The sequence below is a fragment of the Ptiloglossa arizonensis genome, chromosome 1 (assembly GCF_051014685.1).
Source record: "Ptiloglossa arizonensis isolate GNS036 chromosome 1, iyPtiAriz1_principal, whole genome shotgun sequence".
Taxonomy (NCBI): Eukaryota; Metazoa; Arthropoda; class Insecta; order Hymenoptera; family Colletidae; genus Ptiloglossa; species Ptiloglossa arizonensis.
In genome coordinates, this window is record NC_135048.1 from 7719176 (window position 1) to 7737574 (window position 18399).

The window sequence follows — 18399 nt, forward strand, 5'->3', positions numbered from 1 at the left end:
ATGCAAATGGCTAAATAAATTTTTTGATCTTTGTATATTGTTTTTTCTTATATTTTAAAGAATTTGTATCATTATTCTTGGTGCTAATTATTTAAATATTGGATACATAAATTTTTCGTATAAATACCTCTTTTATAGGGAAAATTGAATATTTAACAGAACTCTGTGTATACTTCATGTATTCTTTCACTTTTTTTCATGTGTACATTTTTAAATTTTAGTAACTTTTTAAAACTTATATATGTATAATGAGTAATCCAAATATAATTTGTTCATTACATTCTTGCAAAAAAAGAATTGTTGCAATAGGTTCTAATACGAATTCAAGGGATGTAAATATGAAGTTTTAATAGTATGTAAGTAATGGCATGTATGCAAATGGAAGGTTAAATAACCTAATTATACTAAAATAATTGGAACAATCTATCATGCCAATTGTATGGACTGAAAATCGAACTTTGAAATTAGTAATTCTTTATAGTCAACATGAGTGTTTAAGAAATTCTTTTCATCCTGACTTTAAGAACAAACTCTGTCGTTACAAAGCATACAGACATATTGTGGATTGCATGAATATTTCTGGTTTAACAGTTTGTGATTGTATCAAATGGATTACCCACATAAAGGTGCAATATTGTTATGAATTATCTAAAATCAGTGCAGCAATATCTTGTGAGAAAATTTATAAACCTAAAGCAAGTTGGTTTCCAATAATGCATGAAATACTTTTTCCATTTATTGAAACGTATGATTGTGCAAACGATTCCTGGAAGGTAAAAGGAAAGCAGTTAATATATCTATACTAAATAATACACATGAATACATATTGCGTAATTTCATAAATCTTGATCTCTCAATGTTTTATAATTACAGATAAGCAACAATGAAAAGGACACACTCGGAAATTATTACAATAATGAAATAAATGATCGGACAGTATATTCAAATACGGTAGAATTACGAGAAACAGACGGCGAAGTTTGCAGTTCTTCCTATGCAAATTGTCGTTGCGGTAAATTAAACAAGACAAAGCTTCTTATATATTCCAAGTAAATCATTTAATTTATAAAAATTTCATGTATCAAAAGAAAATTGGTAATTATTTACGTTAAAGCACATTTCACTAATTTTAATAAAATTGAAATATGCCGTAGGAATCAACATTTTGAACAACTTTTTCCTATACATATAAATCCTGCTCAGCCTTAATTTTCAAGTATTTTGCAATTTTGTCTACATGTATGCATCCGTGACGGTGTATGTGTCATGGCGTCACAGTGGCCAGAAACCAATATATATGTGCAACAGGTGACTACAATTTAAAATACATATACATCGTACTTCCAGAATTTCAGGTACTTATGTTCAAGACAGATCACAGTGAGTTTGGGCTACATTTTTTGAAGAGAACCCTCCGTTTGAAATATCATTGCGTATATCTCGAAAACAAAAGCTGAATAGCAGTTACATATTTAGGGGAAAGTTTCAATTTTAGTCAATATACTTAAAAAATTAAAATCTAGGAAAAGATCAATTTTTCAAATTCACCCAGTAAAATATAGCCATGGTTGGTCGTTTGAATATGTTATACATAAACAGTAGGCAAGCGGCAGTTCCATTGAAACGCGTACGTATAAGCAGAATTCAATGAATAGTAGCAAAGGTTTTTTGCGAATACTTGGAAGCTAAGACCGAGTGGCGATTATATGCATAGGAAAAAATTGTTCAAACATTGCTCTTTATAGCACATGCAAGGTAATCGAAATCAGTAAAGTGTGTTCTAATGTAAATAATTATTAAAAATTTATTACCACGCTCTTTTTTGTTTAGGAAATGTAGTACTCAACCAAACAATGATAAAGCCACAAAAGCAATTCCTATAAATTATTCACATTTACGTTTACAACAAACAGCTAGAGTTAATTCTGGAAATAATACCAGAAAATGCATCACTGTTGAACATGAAATGCAAACCGATGTCTCTTTCTTCAAAACTCAATGCACAATGTGCCAAACATGCGCGGAAAATAGTTCAGTTGTTGAACATGATTCGGTAATTAATAAGATTCTTAACCGTTGAGATTGAAAAAGTGTCATCTATCCAAACATTTAAAGGTGAAAATACACGCGTAAAATATTTTACAGAAGGATATCATTCCAACGGAGGAAGATAAAAGAAAAAGAAAACCGCATGACGAATTTGATATATTCGGGAAAAGTATTGCATTTCAGTTACGAAATATAAGATTCGGTGAATATTTAATGGTGCGCTATTGCGTATCGCAGAAATATATTGTTAACGTAGAGCCGTTTATTTTTAGAGGTTGCAATTAAGTTGGAGAGACGAATACAGGATCTGATTGCACAAGAACGTCTTGATAATATTAAATCGAAATACGTATCTCACAGTGTTCCTTCAAATTGTTGTAGTTGTAACTGTAGTGATTGTAAAGTTATAAACAAGGATATGATTTGTAGCTGCGGTTTACCGGTAATAATGATCAAAACCGATCAGTCATGTGAATTCAATTGCAAATAACGGATGTGAAGTACATTTTTATAATTTTCATTAATTTACTCATGTGGGGAGAAAAGAATTTTTTGTCAATTATGCAACTTCTTTTTTATCATAGGACAATAAATATACAATGTTCACTGACTGAATAACGATTTATATTTTGTAGTTACTTTTGTGGTTACTCAAGACATATACATGTAGTTTTGGTAAAAAAGTTAATAAAATAACATAAAATAATTTGACAAACGCTCTTGTTCGATGTATCGTACGAGCAAATTCAGATGTGTTCTCTAACCAATATTAACTTTATTGTATCAATACGTGTAAAATTCTTAACGTGCAAAGTATTACGCCCGTAATTTTGCAAATACATCGTATCGTAGTATCGGCAGCAAAAACGTTTGAACGGAAATGTCGTCCAAGTGGAACGAGAAATTAGTGACCAGTTTTTTGAAAGTATACAAGCAGTATCCATGTTTGTGGAATCCGTATCACAAGGACTATTATAATTGCCGAGAAAAGTACAAAGCGTTGCAGAAAATTATCGATGATATCGGTACACCTGACTTTACTGTAACTGACTATTTGCAACAAATCAAGATAATAAGAGAAAAGTAATGTACGACTGGAGATTTTAGCAAAGCGTGTTGCAAAAAGGATAAAAAGAAAAATTCATGTCGAGAGAAAATACATACAAGGTGTTTAGCTTGTCATGATACCGCTAAATTTCTCCGTTGGTTTTGATAATAGAAAAAATGTCGCAGAAGGAAATTACTCGTTTCAAGATCATAATTTTTGAAGTTCCAAATGACTTTGAAACTAGCTTTGAATGCAACAATAAATTGCTGCAACACTACGAGATTTATATTTACGATTTATTGCGTGACCCTCAGATGATATTGAACGCAAAATCAGATTAACGCTACACTCAAAAGCGACAAATTATTTTTAAAAAATTTGAAGTTTAAAAACCAATAATTGTGAAAAAGATGAAAAAAAAGCAGAATTAAGAAGTTTTCTAAAAAAGTCAAAATGAAGTTTGTTTTTACTTGTCTCGTTAAAACAAATAATTTTCGATTATTATTAAAATTAACGAAAGCATTTTGCGTTGATCTTGATAAATGGAACACCTTGTATTTGCGCACAAAATTGACGATTTCCATTATCGTAGGTACAAAAGAGAGCAATTGCGGACACTTAAAGGGCTGCAATCACAAAAGCGGTATAAATCACCATTCCCTTGGTACAATATAATCGCCGATATGTTAAAGAAAGTAATCGACAATGAAAAAATGAATTCGAAAACGATTTTGATAGCCAAGCATCCCAACACGTCTGTTCTAAAATCTTTGAATAGCGACAACGTACGAAACTTGCGCAAAAGAGAAGTAGAAGTCCGAAGAATTCGTCCGTGTACCAATGCAACATGCGACGAAGTCGCTAAGAGAAGTAAATCAGGTTGTTCCAGTGTAAAAAGTAACTCAACATCGAATAAAACTAAAGAAGCACGATCGACGACACAAACAAAATACGTGCCATGTCCGCAGACTAGAACGTTAAGAACCGTTTCGAAAGATCGAGAAGAGGATACACTTTTGAATCAGAGACCCACTAGAGACATTGAGTCAAGACCAATGGGTAAGAAATAAGAATTTTATTAATGATGATTAATACATTGCACATTAAAATAAGAGTAATCTAATATTTCATTTTTAAATAGGATATCCCATGACTACACCGTACACGTCGATTGATTTGACATCCAATAATATAACAGAAGGACATAACAAAAGTTATGAACCACCGTTTCTGCAATGTCCCTTGTGTGGCTGGGAAGACGCAAAGTATAAACAAATTGAAAGAAATGCAGTGGAACCTGTAATGAAGCAGATTAATTTTGTTCCTTGTTCCGATTACTATAGAGACCTCCCTCGTGAAAGGTATACACCATGTACTGGCTGTGATAAAGGTATGTGAGGTTGTACAACTGGACTTAATAATTATATCAAATGCTTATTTTCTTGAGAAAATAATACTTGTAGATTATAATGATCAAAACAAATATTTTATTCATCACATTATATGGTTTCATATCATCTTTAATAATATTTAAATTTAAAGATCTACAGAATAAAAATGCTTTAAATGTTAAAGTTTTTAAAAAGTCTACTACTATACATCAATAATAACTTATATAAATTCTGTTATATTTGTATCTATTCAGAGTATATGTCCTTGTTGTTTTGGGCCTGAATAAAGTTGTATTTTTTGAACAGATATAATGCGACGTTCCGATTATACGAAGAAGCACACAGATGATTCTAGAGATTTTGACATTTCGAAAGATCCGCCAAAGCAAGCACCTTATCCTGATCTGTCAAGTAACCACCCAGAAATGACAGCTGAGTTCTATCACGAACCATATCATGTCAGATCTATTGTAAAGTCGAAAAAGGACGAGACTACAAAAGTGACGAAAGATGTTGCTTGTGTCCGTGAACCTGTTCAGACACAAATCGTCCAATACGATCCCATGGCAAATAAATTATTAGGCGTTACCGTAGAGGCGTACACTTGGTTGAAGATCGTTCCGTCGGATTTGAAAAAGAATGTAGATGGAGCCACGTTCGCAACCCAAAGCATCTGTCAGAGTACACAGGGCGTCCAGTGTACGAAACCAAAATTGTATACAAAAGAGACGCAACTGTCTTCCAAAACTATTCCTTCTGAGGTGAATGATGCAAGCGTTAATACTGTGAATTATGTCGAACGAGAAACACAAAATACAATCTGCATGCCAAACAGACCGAAACATTGTGTCTCCCTTCAAACTTTGAATCAGATCGACGAGAAAAACAAACATTGTGTGACAAGTTCGATTTGTACAATGGAGTCTAAGGAAGTTGCAATAAATACAGTAGATAAAGTATCAAAAGGGATTCAAAGCACAATTTGCATGTCACGGGGAAACTTAGCTCCCTCTTTGTCTTTTGAAAAGATGAAAGACATTGGAACTACATCATGTTTTCAGGAAAATCATAATATTTGTGTAGATGCTACATATTTTAAGAAGCATGACATTAGCCTTGTTCGGCATGTTGGTATCGATGTGCAATGTGTATCTTTGACTCAATTGAAGTCCCATGAATCTATAAATCATTGCATTCGATCTGCAGATTTGAAGGAACCTATGGAAAGGGAAAGTAAGTTTTTTGTTTAGTTAATTTTTGGTTCTTATATAATTGTTTTTCAGTATAGAGTATAACTATTATTTGACAATGTTGTGGAACACTACAAGTTTGTTTCAAGAATATAAAGCAGTGTGTAACATTGTTGCAATACTGTTGAACATTGTACAACATATGACAACTAAAATATATTTTTTTCAACAGCAGAAGAATTTGAGACTCCATGCAAATCGGATACATGTTCAGGCAACATATGCGAAATTATCAAAGATCCCACTGTAGCATTCTCATTGCAGCAAATTCTTTATAAGATGTTATCATATAGGCTTGAATCTGGGAGCCAAAATACAAAAGCATCACCTTTGAAAATTTCAAATGTGCAAGCTGATCGTAAGTTAATGTAATTTTCAATCTTTGTAATGTTTCAAAGGCTTATATAAGAAACGTTGATTTCAGATAAATCTACACGTAATGCAAAAACAAATTGCAGGATTACTGCAACTGAAATGGTGGACAAAGTCAAAGAATTCACAATTAGGACATTAGGATCAGAAGCTACGAGTCATTACAAAGATGAGTTGAAACAAACTTTTGCAATAGCTGAAGCTCTTAGTGCTAATATAACTAAACCGACGATGACCGAGGAAAGCGATTTTAAACCAGTATTTGAGTCTACTAAAGTCATAGATGGTACTGAGCGTATCTACGCAGACGACATGGTATTATTAAAAGAAGCGAAGAAGTTTTCATCTGTGGATAAAGAAGTATCTGTTTATTCAGAGAGCCGAGATGTTGGGACCAATGGATCATTTTCACAGTTACCTGTTTGCAATGTAGGAGTTCAAAATGATGTGCAAGTGGAGGGTGTTATATCTATGAATGAATCTGAAATGGATAAAGGAAAGAAGGTAAGTGTCGGTACTCAGAAACGAGATCCTATATTGGTTCGAGTGATAAAGTGCAACGAGAGTCAAACAATTGTCAAGTCGGATAAAGAAACGTTAACTGCAGCCATCGATATTGGTTTTAAAAATAAATGCATTGACAAGCGTGTAGAAACCTGTGGTCGGTCAACTTGCTTGCCTTATATAGCTTGTCGGAAATTGAAAGAGGAAAACTTAGAACCTATTTATCAGAAAAAATGTAAATGTCAAATAGATAGTGATTATCGTCAACAACCGTATAAGAATTTCATGTGCGATAAAAACTGTAAGGACAAACCACATCGTGATCAGGATTGGACAGATATTACGAATATCGACGCATTTCGCAATCTTAATAACTCCAAAATTCCATTATGTGTGAAAGCTCGTAAATGTACCTACACGAGTAAATAATTGAAAATTACCTGCAAACTAATTTTGTGTGTAATAACTGTAGAAGTATAGTTAATGATGTTTATTCGAAATTTTATTTTAAAGTCTCATGCAGTAAACTATTTCAATTTATGAATAGAATATATTTTGAATTTTTAAGTTGAAAAGTATCGAATATGCAAATATAGAACAAGACAAAAGAGATCTGAATGGTTAAATACTTCTTGTCAAAGATTTAAACAGCATCATATTATTTCTTTATCATCTTCAGAATTTCTAAGATAACATTAATAGAACTATTATTTCTAATATTATCTATCTCTGTTTAAAATCTGATTGATGCTTTTTAACCTTTGTAAAAAAAATATTCCAGTTACTTTATATCTGGTATTTTAATATCTTCTTTGACTTTTTTTATCATATCGTTCAATTTTTTCAACTGAATGTATTCATTCACGAATTAAAATACACTATACTGTGTATTGTTCTTAAATATTGTAAAACAAAGTTGAACTTTGTTAAACTTTTTACCATTTTCAAATGTAATTTTAATATCTTTTTATCATTTTGTATGTGGGGCCAGGAAATTTGATAAGATATAAATGTAATTCCACCATTAATAATGTAATCAAATATTAATAAAAAGAGAATAAATATATAATTTCTTGCTAAAGTACTTTAAAAATTTTTTTTTCATTCACAGTTACATAAATTAAGGAGATGATAAATTAGGTCAAGAATGTAGAAGAACAAACTTCATTTTATTACCTGAAAATGTACAACGTTTTGACAAATGGAACATTATATGAAAATTAAATAATTTAATTTTCATGGTAAATTATGTTCACATCATTGAGTCGAAGGCAAACACTTGATACATATACATGTGATAAGTACCAATCATTGGTATCTAATTGTAATAAAATAGTATAAAAGAGGTTTACGTTCCCTCGTTGTTTGTTTTTATATATTTTATAATAGTACGTTCGTACATGGGAGATTTTGATTTACGTATTTTATTATTGGAATCTTATGACTCAAATATGCATCAAAATTATCTAACGTTCAACTTCCGTCATCCTGAGTACGTTTATATGCATCTTTGTAACAGATACTGCATGATCAACAATTATTCGTTATTGCAAGATTCATGCTAAGTATTAGGATACTTTGAACTGGCATTAGTTAGTTGTAACATGCATTCATATTATAAGAGAAGTTGTATTTCCCTCTATAAAATATCGTACCAACAATTTTTAAATTCAATCGCTAAAACGTGGTGTGAGGTACATATTAAAAAATCGGCAACAAGGGACATATCTGTAATGTTTGCACAATCACTTGCATATCTTATCTTCTCTAAGAACAATCTTATTTATGAAACATAACGAATTTACATATTACGTGTTGTCACTAACAATGATATTGAAGATACGTTCGTTTTTAAAAAATTGTCGGATTATTTATGGAGAGTATGTACTTAAATTATATCCTTAGTTACATCAGCCACTTGCTGTTAACAGATATAATACTGTTAATTTATTCATTGATTGAAGTCACACTCTCCGTACATAAGTACAGCACTTATTGTTATTAAAATATGTATAGTAATAAATTATTGTACTTTTGATATTTAATGATTTGTCGATAGTCACTTTGACTCTCGTATGACTAGTTTAAATTGAATTCAGTCATTGCTTCTGCAGCAAATCGTTGCTAATATTAAAATCAACCTCTTTGTAGATTTTATGTACCTGTTGAAAGACAAAAGAAACGAAATAAATGTTTTCAATGTTGTGTTTTGTACTGTAACAAAAATTACGTAATACGCACGTAGTATTATTAAAGGGTGTACGCACAAAATGTACAAACATTTAGTCCTTTTTCTTGGCATCTGCTTTCTCGTCTTTAGCTTGGCCTCGGCCCAGCAATTTGGCTAACGAATCCCAAATTCCTCCGAGGAACAACGCGCAAAACAGATTTTCAAAAGGTACAAACGGATCGTGAATACCCAGCAAAATGGACGACAACTGAAACATAATTAATACTTGACATAATTAATATGAAAGAAATAATAATGCTAAAAAGTGAATAAAATATGTTTGTACCTTAAAGTATACGAAGAAAATAACGATACCGAAGTAAACTAATGCATGGGGTGCAGAAATGAGATCAGTCTTTTTATCTAGGACAAAGATGATAGACGCAACCATTGATGCTTTTGTAGGGCTAAAAAAACAAATTATTATGTAATAAATGTTGTTTTCTTAATGTATATATTACATCAATAGCTCCAATGAAATACCAATTATAGAGATGATTTATACAAAAAAAAAAGAAAAGGAATTGGACTTACAAGCTAGGTTGCATAAGTTCCATAGCAGTTGGGGTCCATACTCCTCGTGTAAGACGTTCAAACAATTTTAAAAAGCCTGCACCATTTCCTGTAAATGAACATGAGTATATTACTCTTATAAATTTTTCTATAGACAGTCTTTCATTTCTAATTTTGTAATAGTAAAGCTTACCTTTAAGTGTTCCAATTAAAATCATGATAAGATATGCATTTGGATACAGTTTTCCTGCATGGGTTACACCATCATATACTTTTTTACACCTATAAATGATAAAAGAAAGATAGAAATATAACAAAATTTGAATAACAGGACTGAAAAAACAGCAACTAAAAAATATTTACTTACCTATATATTTCTTTCAGAGTAGCACATACAAGTTTCACTGGTAGAAATTTGGCTACTTTATATCCAATATCAAATGGAGTATAAAATATTACATACCTGTATAATTAATAAACTAATTTTATATATAAATACCATTTGTTATCAATTATACCAAAAGCTGTGAGAAATGCTTTATTTATGCTTATTTATGTTCTGGAGTTTTTAACTGATTAGACTGGTCTAAATTAAAGCAGCTTGCAAACAGAAGAATGTTTACAAGTGTAATCGTAAAAACTATTATCCTTGTTGCAATTAAGCATATACTGACCAAACAATGGTTGCAACTACCACTTGTGGTGTATTTTTCAAAGGTGCAAGAATTGGTTCCCCTAACAGACCGTTGCATAGCATACCGCTTGCAAATACTACCAACATTGTTGAAAGCCAACATGACAGTGGATGTTTCCGAGAAAATGCTTGGGCACCTATTTGATAAAATTGTAAAGATATAAAATCACAAAAGATTATGGAATTTGGAATCAGAAACAGTTTAACGAATCTGTACTTTTTTTTACTTTTGCTAGTGAATTATTATTAGTTATTATATTTAAACAAAAATGCAAGTAATTGTATATGTGTAAAATTATGTAAAAATAATATTAAGAAAAAGTAAAAAAGAATTACTTGTAAAGTTTCATGAACATTTAATACATCATGAAATATCAAGGGGTCATGCTGTTTCAAGTAGATCGCTTGGAATCCTTATAAGTACATTATATTATGCATATACATACAAATGTAATGCCATGTTGCAACGTACATGAAAATGTTTTCCTAGCAAATTCTTTTAGAATTTGATAGACTTATAATATTAAAATGTATACAAATTATTGAACATAAAATTTTATATTGCACAATATTTTTTTGTATAGTTTTACATAAGAGAAGTTATCAATTAAAAAATTTACAATGTAATGTAAAAGATACAGGAAGTCTATAAAATAATTCTAATTGTTGAAAGATTTGTCCTTTATGCTCTATTGCATAAGGAAGTCATTGAAAGTGAAACTTTATAACTAAATGTGGAAACATTATTATTGCACGTGTATGTTTATATTGTAAATTCTTCTGCTTTCAATAAATTGGAGACAATTTTTTTAGATATTTGTAGACAATATAAAAAATGATGAAAGGTAATAGTTGAAACCCAGACCAAATTTTGAATAAATCTGGCCTATCTACAAGGGTGTATACTGAAATAGATTAGCTGGGTTGTTTTAGTGAATGCCACAAAATAAGATTATTATAATTGTGCCAAAAACGATATGAGAACAGTTGTCTAATTCCGAACGATTTTCACATTTCTCACACCCATCAATATTATGAAAGAAAAGAATTACAGTGTCATTCTTACACAATTTTCTCAGTGTCAACAGTATTCAATTTACATAATTAAAAATTTTGCAATTTACGACAGCCTAAAATTAAACAAATTTTCGATTTGTAAAGAACGGTATAAAAATAGTTAAAAGCATAGCGCATACGAAAATATAACTGATATACTGATAATATAACGAAATTAAAAATAAAACAGCGCATGCAGTATTTTCATGACTTGAAAAATTTGAGGAAATGATAGTGTGTCAAAATCGGGTAAATTTTAATGGTAATAAATTACTGGAATGATAAAGATAAGCAGACAACCTCTTTCATTATGAAAAATAGGAAGAGGTTTTTGAGAGCGAAACATAATCTTAGAAAAGGTATAAGCTAGCTCGAGGTGGATTAAATTTAGAATTGGTCGGGTAGGCTTGGGCTTACCGGGTCCTAAATCTTCTCTGACGTGTAGTGCACAGAGAACAGAGTGTGCGATGTCGAAGTACGGGAACATTTTCAATTTAATGACTTGATTAGCCATATCCAGGAATGCTTCGGGATCCATTTTGACAGGTTTACACACAATTTATAAAAGACGGCAGCTTTTGTTCACGGAAAACGTGTCTTTTGGCGTTCTACGATATTCAATTTCAAACGCAGTCTCGAGCGCTCGCGAACGACGCTAGCTATGCGCCGTCTGCTAGACTTAGTCGTCTGTTGGTTATGGAACCCAGCCACCTACCATTATAATACAAAAAAACCTTATCGTTGAACGAGCAAATTTTGTAGCTCCTTTAAAACTCTCCCCTACAGATGGCAGTAAATGATTGTATCTGCATCGTTTCATTTATATTCGTTTTCTGTTTAAAAAAATTTGAAATGCATTGAAATTATAAATTCAAATGTATAAAAAAATTGGTAAATAATTCGTTTAAATTGAAAAGAATATTGTTTTTGTTGGCAATTAATCTTTCTTATATGTTTTTAATCATTACCTTTTTATTATTTTTTAAAACGAATGAAATATGCGTATCTGATTTGTATTGTTAATAATTGAAATTCTTCATTGAAAACCTTGAAAATAGTTAATGATATGACGCTGCAAATGTTTTTCTAAAATTCATTGGTAGTATTGATAATAAAAATACATTTACGATCACGATACAGCACTTTTCATTCATAGTGGTGAAATATCCTAACATTTTTCGGAAGTTTCGATTACTCCTCTGAACGATCCTCTATTCTGCAATCTTATCATAATAAATATTCCATTTCTACCAATTTTTCTTCAAAACTACATTCAAACATACATAGAGGTTTAAAGTTCATTTTTTTGTAGAATTTATTCAAAAAATGTGATACACTTATCTAATCACAGTAAGGCACAAATGTAGCTTGGGATTATGTAAAAGAGAACCTAAAATAGATAACGAATAATTGTAACTATTAAATAAGAAATAGAAACAACGAACGCTGGACATAATTCTCATTTAAATGTTATTTTTACCAAATTAATATTTGATATTAATTGTCTTTGAGACGGTTCACCGTTGTCTTAACCTATCCGAAGAACTGGAATATTATCTTTGATCGAAGACACTTTAAAAAGACAAATAAAAAATAGTGTATTATTTTATTCATTTTACATAACAAATCGAAAAACTTGGGAAGTTTCATTCATAGAAGGTGTAGTTTGCTGTATACGTCCCAATGCACCACATGAAGCTGAACATTGTGTCCTTGTCTTTAATTTAACTCAAATCTAAACGTTTCATTATTTATTGAAGTGCCTTTTATCGTCTAATTTAGAAAATGGTAAGATTCTTTTTCAATTATTACAATTTATATAACTTCTTTCTTTATATATTGGTAATATATTTTTAGAGAGATGGAATCAGATTACGTCAACATGTCACAAAAAGATCTTTTGGTGATGTATTGTATGAGGACAAAACTTCTGCTAAGAAAAAAGACACACTGCCGAATGAAACGCAACATTTACTTTTTCTGTTTACGTTTTTCCTTTTTGTATCCATTGTCATAATTGCATTTGAAAAGAAGTTACCTGAACCATTAACAATAAATAAAGAGGGACTATATCCAGGAAGATTCATAGCAGAAAGAGCATATAATCATCTTGTAAATCTTACATCCATTGGCCCACGAATTGTTGGAAGCTATGAAAATGAAGTGCTGGCTATTAAATATTTAAGAAATATTATTGATAATATAATTAAGGATGCCAATGAGAATCATAAGATTCTAATTGATGTAACTAAGCACAGTGGAGTTTTTCCATTAAAATTTCTCGATGGAATGACAAATGTTTATAGAAATGTTCAAAATGTCATTGTTAAAATTGGTCCACAAAGGCCTACACAAAGTAGTTTGCTGTTAAATTGTCACTTTGATACTTTCCCTGATAGTCCTGGTAATAATCACAGCAGCAAATATTATACTTTCAATAAGTTGTTTAAATAAACAAATTTATTATATGATTTTTTATTATAGGTGGATCTGATGATGGAGCAGGTTGTGCTGTGATGTTAGAAATTATACGTGTAATTGCTCATAGTTCAAAATTGTTGAAGCATAGTATTATATTTTTGTTTAATGGCGCTGAGGAAAATTTATTACAGGTATAATTATGTTAAATATTGAAAGAGAAATAAGAGTAACAAATGATTTATTATATTTTTTAAGTAATCCAAAAAGAAAATTATATGTGACTTATAATTTGTAATTTTGTTTTATAGGCTTCCCATGGCTTTATAACACAACATCCTTGGGCTAAAGAAGTACGTGCTTTTATAAATTTTGAAGCCTGTGGTGCAGGTGGCCGTGAATTATTATTCCAGGCTGGACCTGATAGTTCTTGGATGCTTCAGGTATTATTAAATCATCTTTGTTTCTTTATATTTACCAGACAATTTTGTTATGCATTACCACTTTATGTTATTTTTTCCTTTAACAGGTGTATGCTAAGACTGTTCCGTATCCTTATGCATCGTCCTTAGCTCAAGACATATTTGAAAGTGGTATTGTACCTGGTGACACTGATTTTCGAATATTCAGAGATTTTGGAAATGTTTCTGGTATTTTATTTACATTTGAATTAATCTACTTTTTTACATTATTAAAAAATTCATTTGTAATTGAAGTTTTTAAAATTGATAGGTCTTGATTTTGCTTGGGCAACTAATGGTTATGTGTACCATACAAAATTTGATAATATTGATCAAATACCATTAGGATCTTTACAGAGAACTGGAGATAATATGCTTGCTTTATTGCAAGGAATAGTGTTAGATAATTATTTATCAGAAGCAGCAATTAGAGACAATTCAGGGAATCTTGTGTTCTTTGACTTTTTAGGTACATTTGTTATTAGATGGCCGCAATATGTGGCACGTATAATTAATATCGTTAGCATAATTGCTGGTGCATATTCTATATATTTAAATACACAAAGTGCGCGGAAAGGTATGTATGTATTATTAGTAAAATCTTATTTACATACAATGTTTATAGAAACATTGTTACGTTCAAATAGTGTTATATAATTGTAATAAAGATTAAATTTTATAAACCCTAATTCAGATGTAAAGAGGTCAGTATACTTAGAGCACTTATTACTGTGTACTGGTGCTATAATTGTATCGTGGTTGGTGTGTATATTTTCGTGCACATTAATTGCACTTGTTCTTACCAAGCTTGGAAAAGTTATGAGCTGGTATGCAAGACCAGCATGGTTATTTTTCCTGTATGTATGCCCAACAATTTTTGTGTCAATGATGTTCTTCTTGTACATTGGATCACATCAGAGGAAGGTAGGTAATTGCAATTTGTATCAATTATATTAAAGTTTACCGAATATTTATTTATACTTTGTAGAAAGTTAAGTCTACATGGATTTTATATCAAATATACTGTGATGCATATTTTATGATATGGATGTCAATTCTCTTCTATTGTGTTGTGTTTGAAATAAGATCTGGTTTTATACCACTACACTGGGTTGTATTTCCTACACTTGGAAATTTACTTCGATATAATTTCTTCAATAAATGGAGAGGTATAATTACTATTTATTATTATTTTCTTAATATTGCTAACAGTACTATAAAGTAAAGTATTATTTCAAAATCATTTTTCTTTTAGGCTGGAAATGGCTCTTCTATTATTTAGCTACAATGTTTTTACCTTATGTGCAATCATTTTATCTAGTGATTGGAGCTCTTTATCTTTTCATTCCTATAATGGGACGATCTGGCAGCAGTATAAATTCAGAAGTTGTTATGGCTAACACATTATCTATACTATTTTGCCTGTTACTTAGTTTCACGGTAAACTATGAAAGTGACTATAAAAAAACAGAAAAACAATGTATTTTTATAATGTATAAAATTTTCTTTCAGTTACCAGTTGTACTTTTAATTAAAAATGCAGAACGAGTTTTAAGTGTATTACTTGGAATATTTTTAATAACTATGGCTGTGTTAATTTTAACTCCCCTCGGTTTTCCCTACAGTGGTGATTTGTCATCATTGGCGCCAGAACGATTCATGATCGCGGTAATCAATTTTTTAAGAAATAATCTTTTATAAATTTTATGGAATTTTTATAATATTAAGTAAGTATTAAATTTGTAGCACACACAAAGACAATATTACGATGTTCATGGTAACGTACGGTATTCTGGAACTGGATATTGGATAGCAGATTTAGATATGAATAGTCCACACAGTGTGGAAGCTATGGTTCCTGAAATGGGAGCTGCAACACCAACAGTGAAGGATTGTGAACAAGAGCTGTATTGCGGTCTACCATATTTCATGCCAGTTACAACCTTCTTATGGTAAGTATTGTAGTCAGTATTAAATGTTTTAAAAACAGAAAAATTTAATTAAAATACATCATAGAAATGCTTCCAACAGGAAAACAAGTTGGATTCCAGGTCCTGCACCACTTATTACTACCCCAGCAAAGCTCGATCTTATTTCAAAATCTACAAGACAAAACACTGTCAGCTTTACGTTCAATGTTACAGGTAATTTTCTAAAGAATATGTATTGTACACATCTTAAGTGTCAATTAAAAACTATACAACAATGTTCTCCTTAGGTCCTGATCATATAAGCATAATTTTATCTCCATACAAGGGTGTTCATTTAGAAAAATGGTCTATTTTAGAAGGTAAAGCCTTACAAGGACCTAAATGGAACAATAGGGAAACCTATTTTGTTTATTATTCCTGTGCATCTGACTGTGTTCCTTACACATTTTCCCTAGAACTGAATGTAAGTGTCACAGATAAAACAATTGATTACAATTTTCATATGTTGCATATAATATCTTATTTATATAGGTGTCGACTATGCAAAAGACTCCGTGCTTATCAATAGCATTGGGTGGTCATTTTTTGCACGGTGAACATAAAAAATCTTTGAGATTTAAACGATTTTTGGCACAATTTCCATCTTGGACAGTTGTCACTTCATGGACAGCAACATATACTTCTTGGCAATTTTAACACGTGACATCGAATAATTATTCTATATTGAATGCATTTGCATCAAAATAGTCAGTGCCTAATTAAAATGGCGCTGTACTAGTATGGTTCTCAATACGTTTCAAAGCCATACAAATAACAATACGATCTACAAGCTTAAAGACCTAGGGTAATCCTATATTACATGCTAATTTCTTGCAATTGCAATACAATAAGGTACATCGATCAATATTAAATGAAAATATTGAAGAATGAGACGTTTGTCATTCTATTTATATAAATTTTTTACTAGTACATTATTGGTATAGATACATTTTTGGAGTAGTCATAAGACGTTGCTTTCAACGTAAAGGTACAGAAGTATTGGGAAAAACATTTATTCCATAAAATTCAGATTTCACTAACTACAGTTATCTATTGTAGAGATACATTATGATGTAGCATATCAATTGTATGCCTTAGAATAATTACAGCTACGTTTAATTTTTAAATGCTGAAAAAGTAATAATTATTACACACCAATTAATCTGTAATAGATAGAGTTATAAAAGAGTTATAAGAGAGTTATAAAAGTGTATAGGTTCTTGAAATATCGTCATATGATGGTTGTCTTTTTATCTTGTTATCTCCATATTAAAGAGTATATGGAGTGCACTTATTTAATGTGCACGTATATATTTTATAAATTTGAAGCAAAAGCTTGAATTGTTAAATTGTTAGTGTTCTTGTTAATCTTATGTTAAATATGTATTTATATAAAAGGAGAATCAGTTTTTTTTTATGGCTGTGTGGTAAGGAAACTGATCTCCTGATGTTAATGAATGTATGCAATACTTACTACAATTTATCAATTAATGATATGTGATTCAATCTTTGCAGTATATTAATAACGGACAACTTTAATTATTTAAGTAGATATCTCTAATTAAAATGCAACTTTAAAGAAAATGCAATTTAGTTGAACTATTTATCAAAACGCTACATATTTGAGTCTAATTGTAAGAAAATTTTGCCAATATTGATAGCCAATTATGTAACCACAAGTAATTCTATAATATTAATAGAGGGTAATATAAATAATTGATTAAATTTTATAGATTTGAATTCAAATTTCATTAAAAATTCTCTTACTAGTTACTAGTTAACTTTAAATTTTTATTCATACATTCAATTCATTGTGATTTACTTACAATTATATAATATTTTGTTGACTGAATTCTTTTATAACACTATCACATATTTTATGCGTATTGTTAAACATACTAATTATGCAACTTTCATTGCACAATTGTTATTAGATTCTACTTAATGCTGCACAATCTTAAGAATCCAAATATAAATTAAGTTTTTTATTATATGATTCTCATTTATATCTTGTTTATACATGCATGAAGACAGATTTTTAGTGAGTAAAATGTTATTGTGCTCGAGTTTTTATTGATGAGTTTATTTAGTTAGTATAATCCTGTTTGTATGTTATTCTTATTTAATGTTTGTTATTAAACGCGTAAAATCGTTAATACGAATGATAAATAAAAGAGTCGAGAATTGAATTTTTTCTCTCAATTATTTCCTATACTATTAATTAAATCATTATGTGTGAACATTTCTGTTGGTGAAATTAGTTTAAGTAAATAAAATTCGAATCTAATTTTAGAAGTATACCGATAACACAATTTGTCTTAAATACTGGGAATTATTGGGATTACAGTCATAGTATGCATTAGTCACTCACCATTTGGCGCTGTTCATTGATCGATCGAATCAATTTCCTGTTTCCGAAGCGCAGTTGATTACGTCGACAACG

General features: G+C 30.4%; 3 protein-coding genes across 12 annotated transcripts; 2 read left to right on the forward strand and 1 right to left on the reverse strand.

The window, feature by feature from the left end:
• The first annotated feature begins 155 nt into the window (after positions 1 to 155).
• Positions 156 to 7271, forward strand: LOC143148389 (uncharacterized). 9 transcript variants are annotated; one of them, XM_076314731.1, is made up of 8 exons: positions 156 to 773; positions 874 to 1049; positions 3690 to 4156; positions 4239 to 4487; positions 4795 to 5721; positions 5911 to 6096; positions 6163 to 6425; positions 6469 to 6681. In XM_076314731.1, exons 1-8 carry the CDS (start codon positions 429 to 431, stop codon positions 6541 to 6543), a joined length of 2688 nt encoding a protein of 895 aa, XP_076170846.1. In that variant the 5' UTR covers positions 156 to 428; the 3' UTR covers positions 6544 to 6681. The 9 variants fall into 9 exon arrangements, with proteins under 9 accessions (XP_076170846.1, XP_076170854.1, XP_076170816.1 ...); XM_076314739.1 differs by having other exon boundaries at positions 6487 to 6681; XM_076314701.1 differs by having other exon boundaries at positions 160 to 773; positions 6163 to 6396; positions 6487 to 7271.
• Positions 7272 to 7764: 493 nt separating this feature from the next.
• On the reverse strand, positions 7765 to 11861 carry LOC143146366 (trimeric intracellular cation channel type 1B.1). 2 transcript variants are annotated; one of them, XM_076310603.1, is made up of 8 exons: positions 11525 to 11861; positions 10032 to 10188; positions 9725 to 9820; positions 9551 to 9639; positions 9379 to 9466; positions 9131 to 9251; positions 8882 to 9052; positions 7765 to 8776 (listed from the first exon to the last, which is right to left on the reverse strand). In XM_076310603.1, exons 1-7 carry the CDS (start codon positions 11643 to 11645, stop codon positions 8897 to 8899), a joined length of 828 nt encoding a protein of 275 aa, XP_076166718.1. In that variant the 5' UTR covers positions 11646 to 11861; the 3' UTR covers positions 7765 to 8776; positions 8882 to 8896. The 2 variants fall into 2 exon arrangements, with proteins under 2 accessions (XP_076166718.1, XP_076166712.1); XM_076310597.1 differs by having other exon boundaries at positions 8856 to 9052; positions 11525 to 11858.
• Positions 11862 to 12148: 287 nt separating this feature from the next.
• LOC143146359 (endoplasmic reticulum metallopeptidase 1) lies at positions 12149 to 17654 on the forward strand. Its single transcript, XM_076310585.1, has 14 exons — positions 12149 to 12895; positions 12965 to 13511; positions 13592 to 13719; positions 13837 to 13968; positions 14055 to 14175; positions 14258 to 14563; positions 14681 to 14910; positions 14975 to 15155; positions 15242 to 15426; positions 15499 to 15654; positions 15733 to 15938; positions 16018 to 16130; positions 16205 to 16380; positions 16449 to 17654. Exons 1-14 carry the CDS (start codon positions 12893 to 12895, stop codon positions 16611 to 16613), a joined length of 2649 nt encoding a protein of 882 aa, XP_076166700.1. The 5' UTR covers positions 12149 to 12892; the 3' UTR covers positions 16614 to 17654.
• The last annotated feature ends 745 nt before the right edge of the window (positions 17655 to 18399 follow it).

Coding starts and splice junctions, on each gene's coding strand:
- LOC143148389 (XM_076314694.1), top strand. CDS start 429: ATGCCAATTGTATGGACTGAAAATCGAACTTTGAAATTAGTAATTCTT. Junction 774..873: donor GTGCAAACGATTCCTGGAAG/GTAAAAGGAAAG, acceptor TTATAATTACAG/ATAAGCAACAATGAAAAGGA. Junction 4,488..4,794: donor ATGTACTGGCTGTGATAAAG/GTATGTGAGGTT, acceptor TTTTTTGAACAG/ATATAATGCGACGTTCCGAT.
- LOC143146366 (XM_076310603.1), bottom strand. CDS start 11,645: ATGGATCCCGAAGCATTCCTGGATATGGCTAATCAAGTCATTAAATTG. Junction 9,821..10,031: donor GTAGTTGCAACCATTGTTTG/GTCAGTATATGC, acceptor TTAATTATACAG/GTATGTAATATTTTATACTC. Junction 9,640..9,724: donor ACTCTGAAAGAAATATATAG/GTAAGTAAATAT, acceptor TATCATTTATAG/GTGTAAAAAAGTATATGATG.
- LOC143146359 (XM_076310585.1), top strand. Junction 13,512..13,591: donor TACTTTCCCTGATAGTCCTG/GTAATAATCACA, acceptor TTTTTATTATAG/GTGGATCTGATGATGGAGCA. Junction 15,427..15,498: donor GCCTGTTACTTAGTTTCACG/GTAAACTATGAA, acceptor ATTTTCTTTCAG/TTACCAGTTGTACTTTTAAT.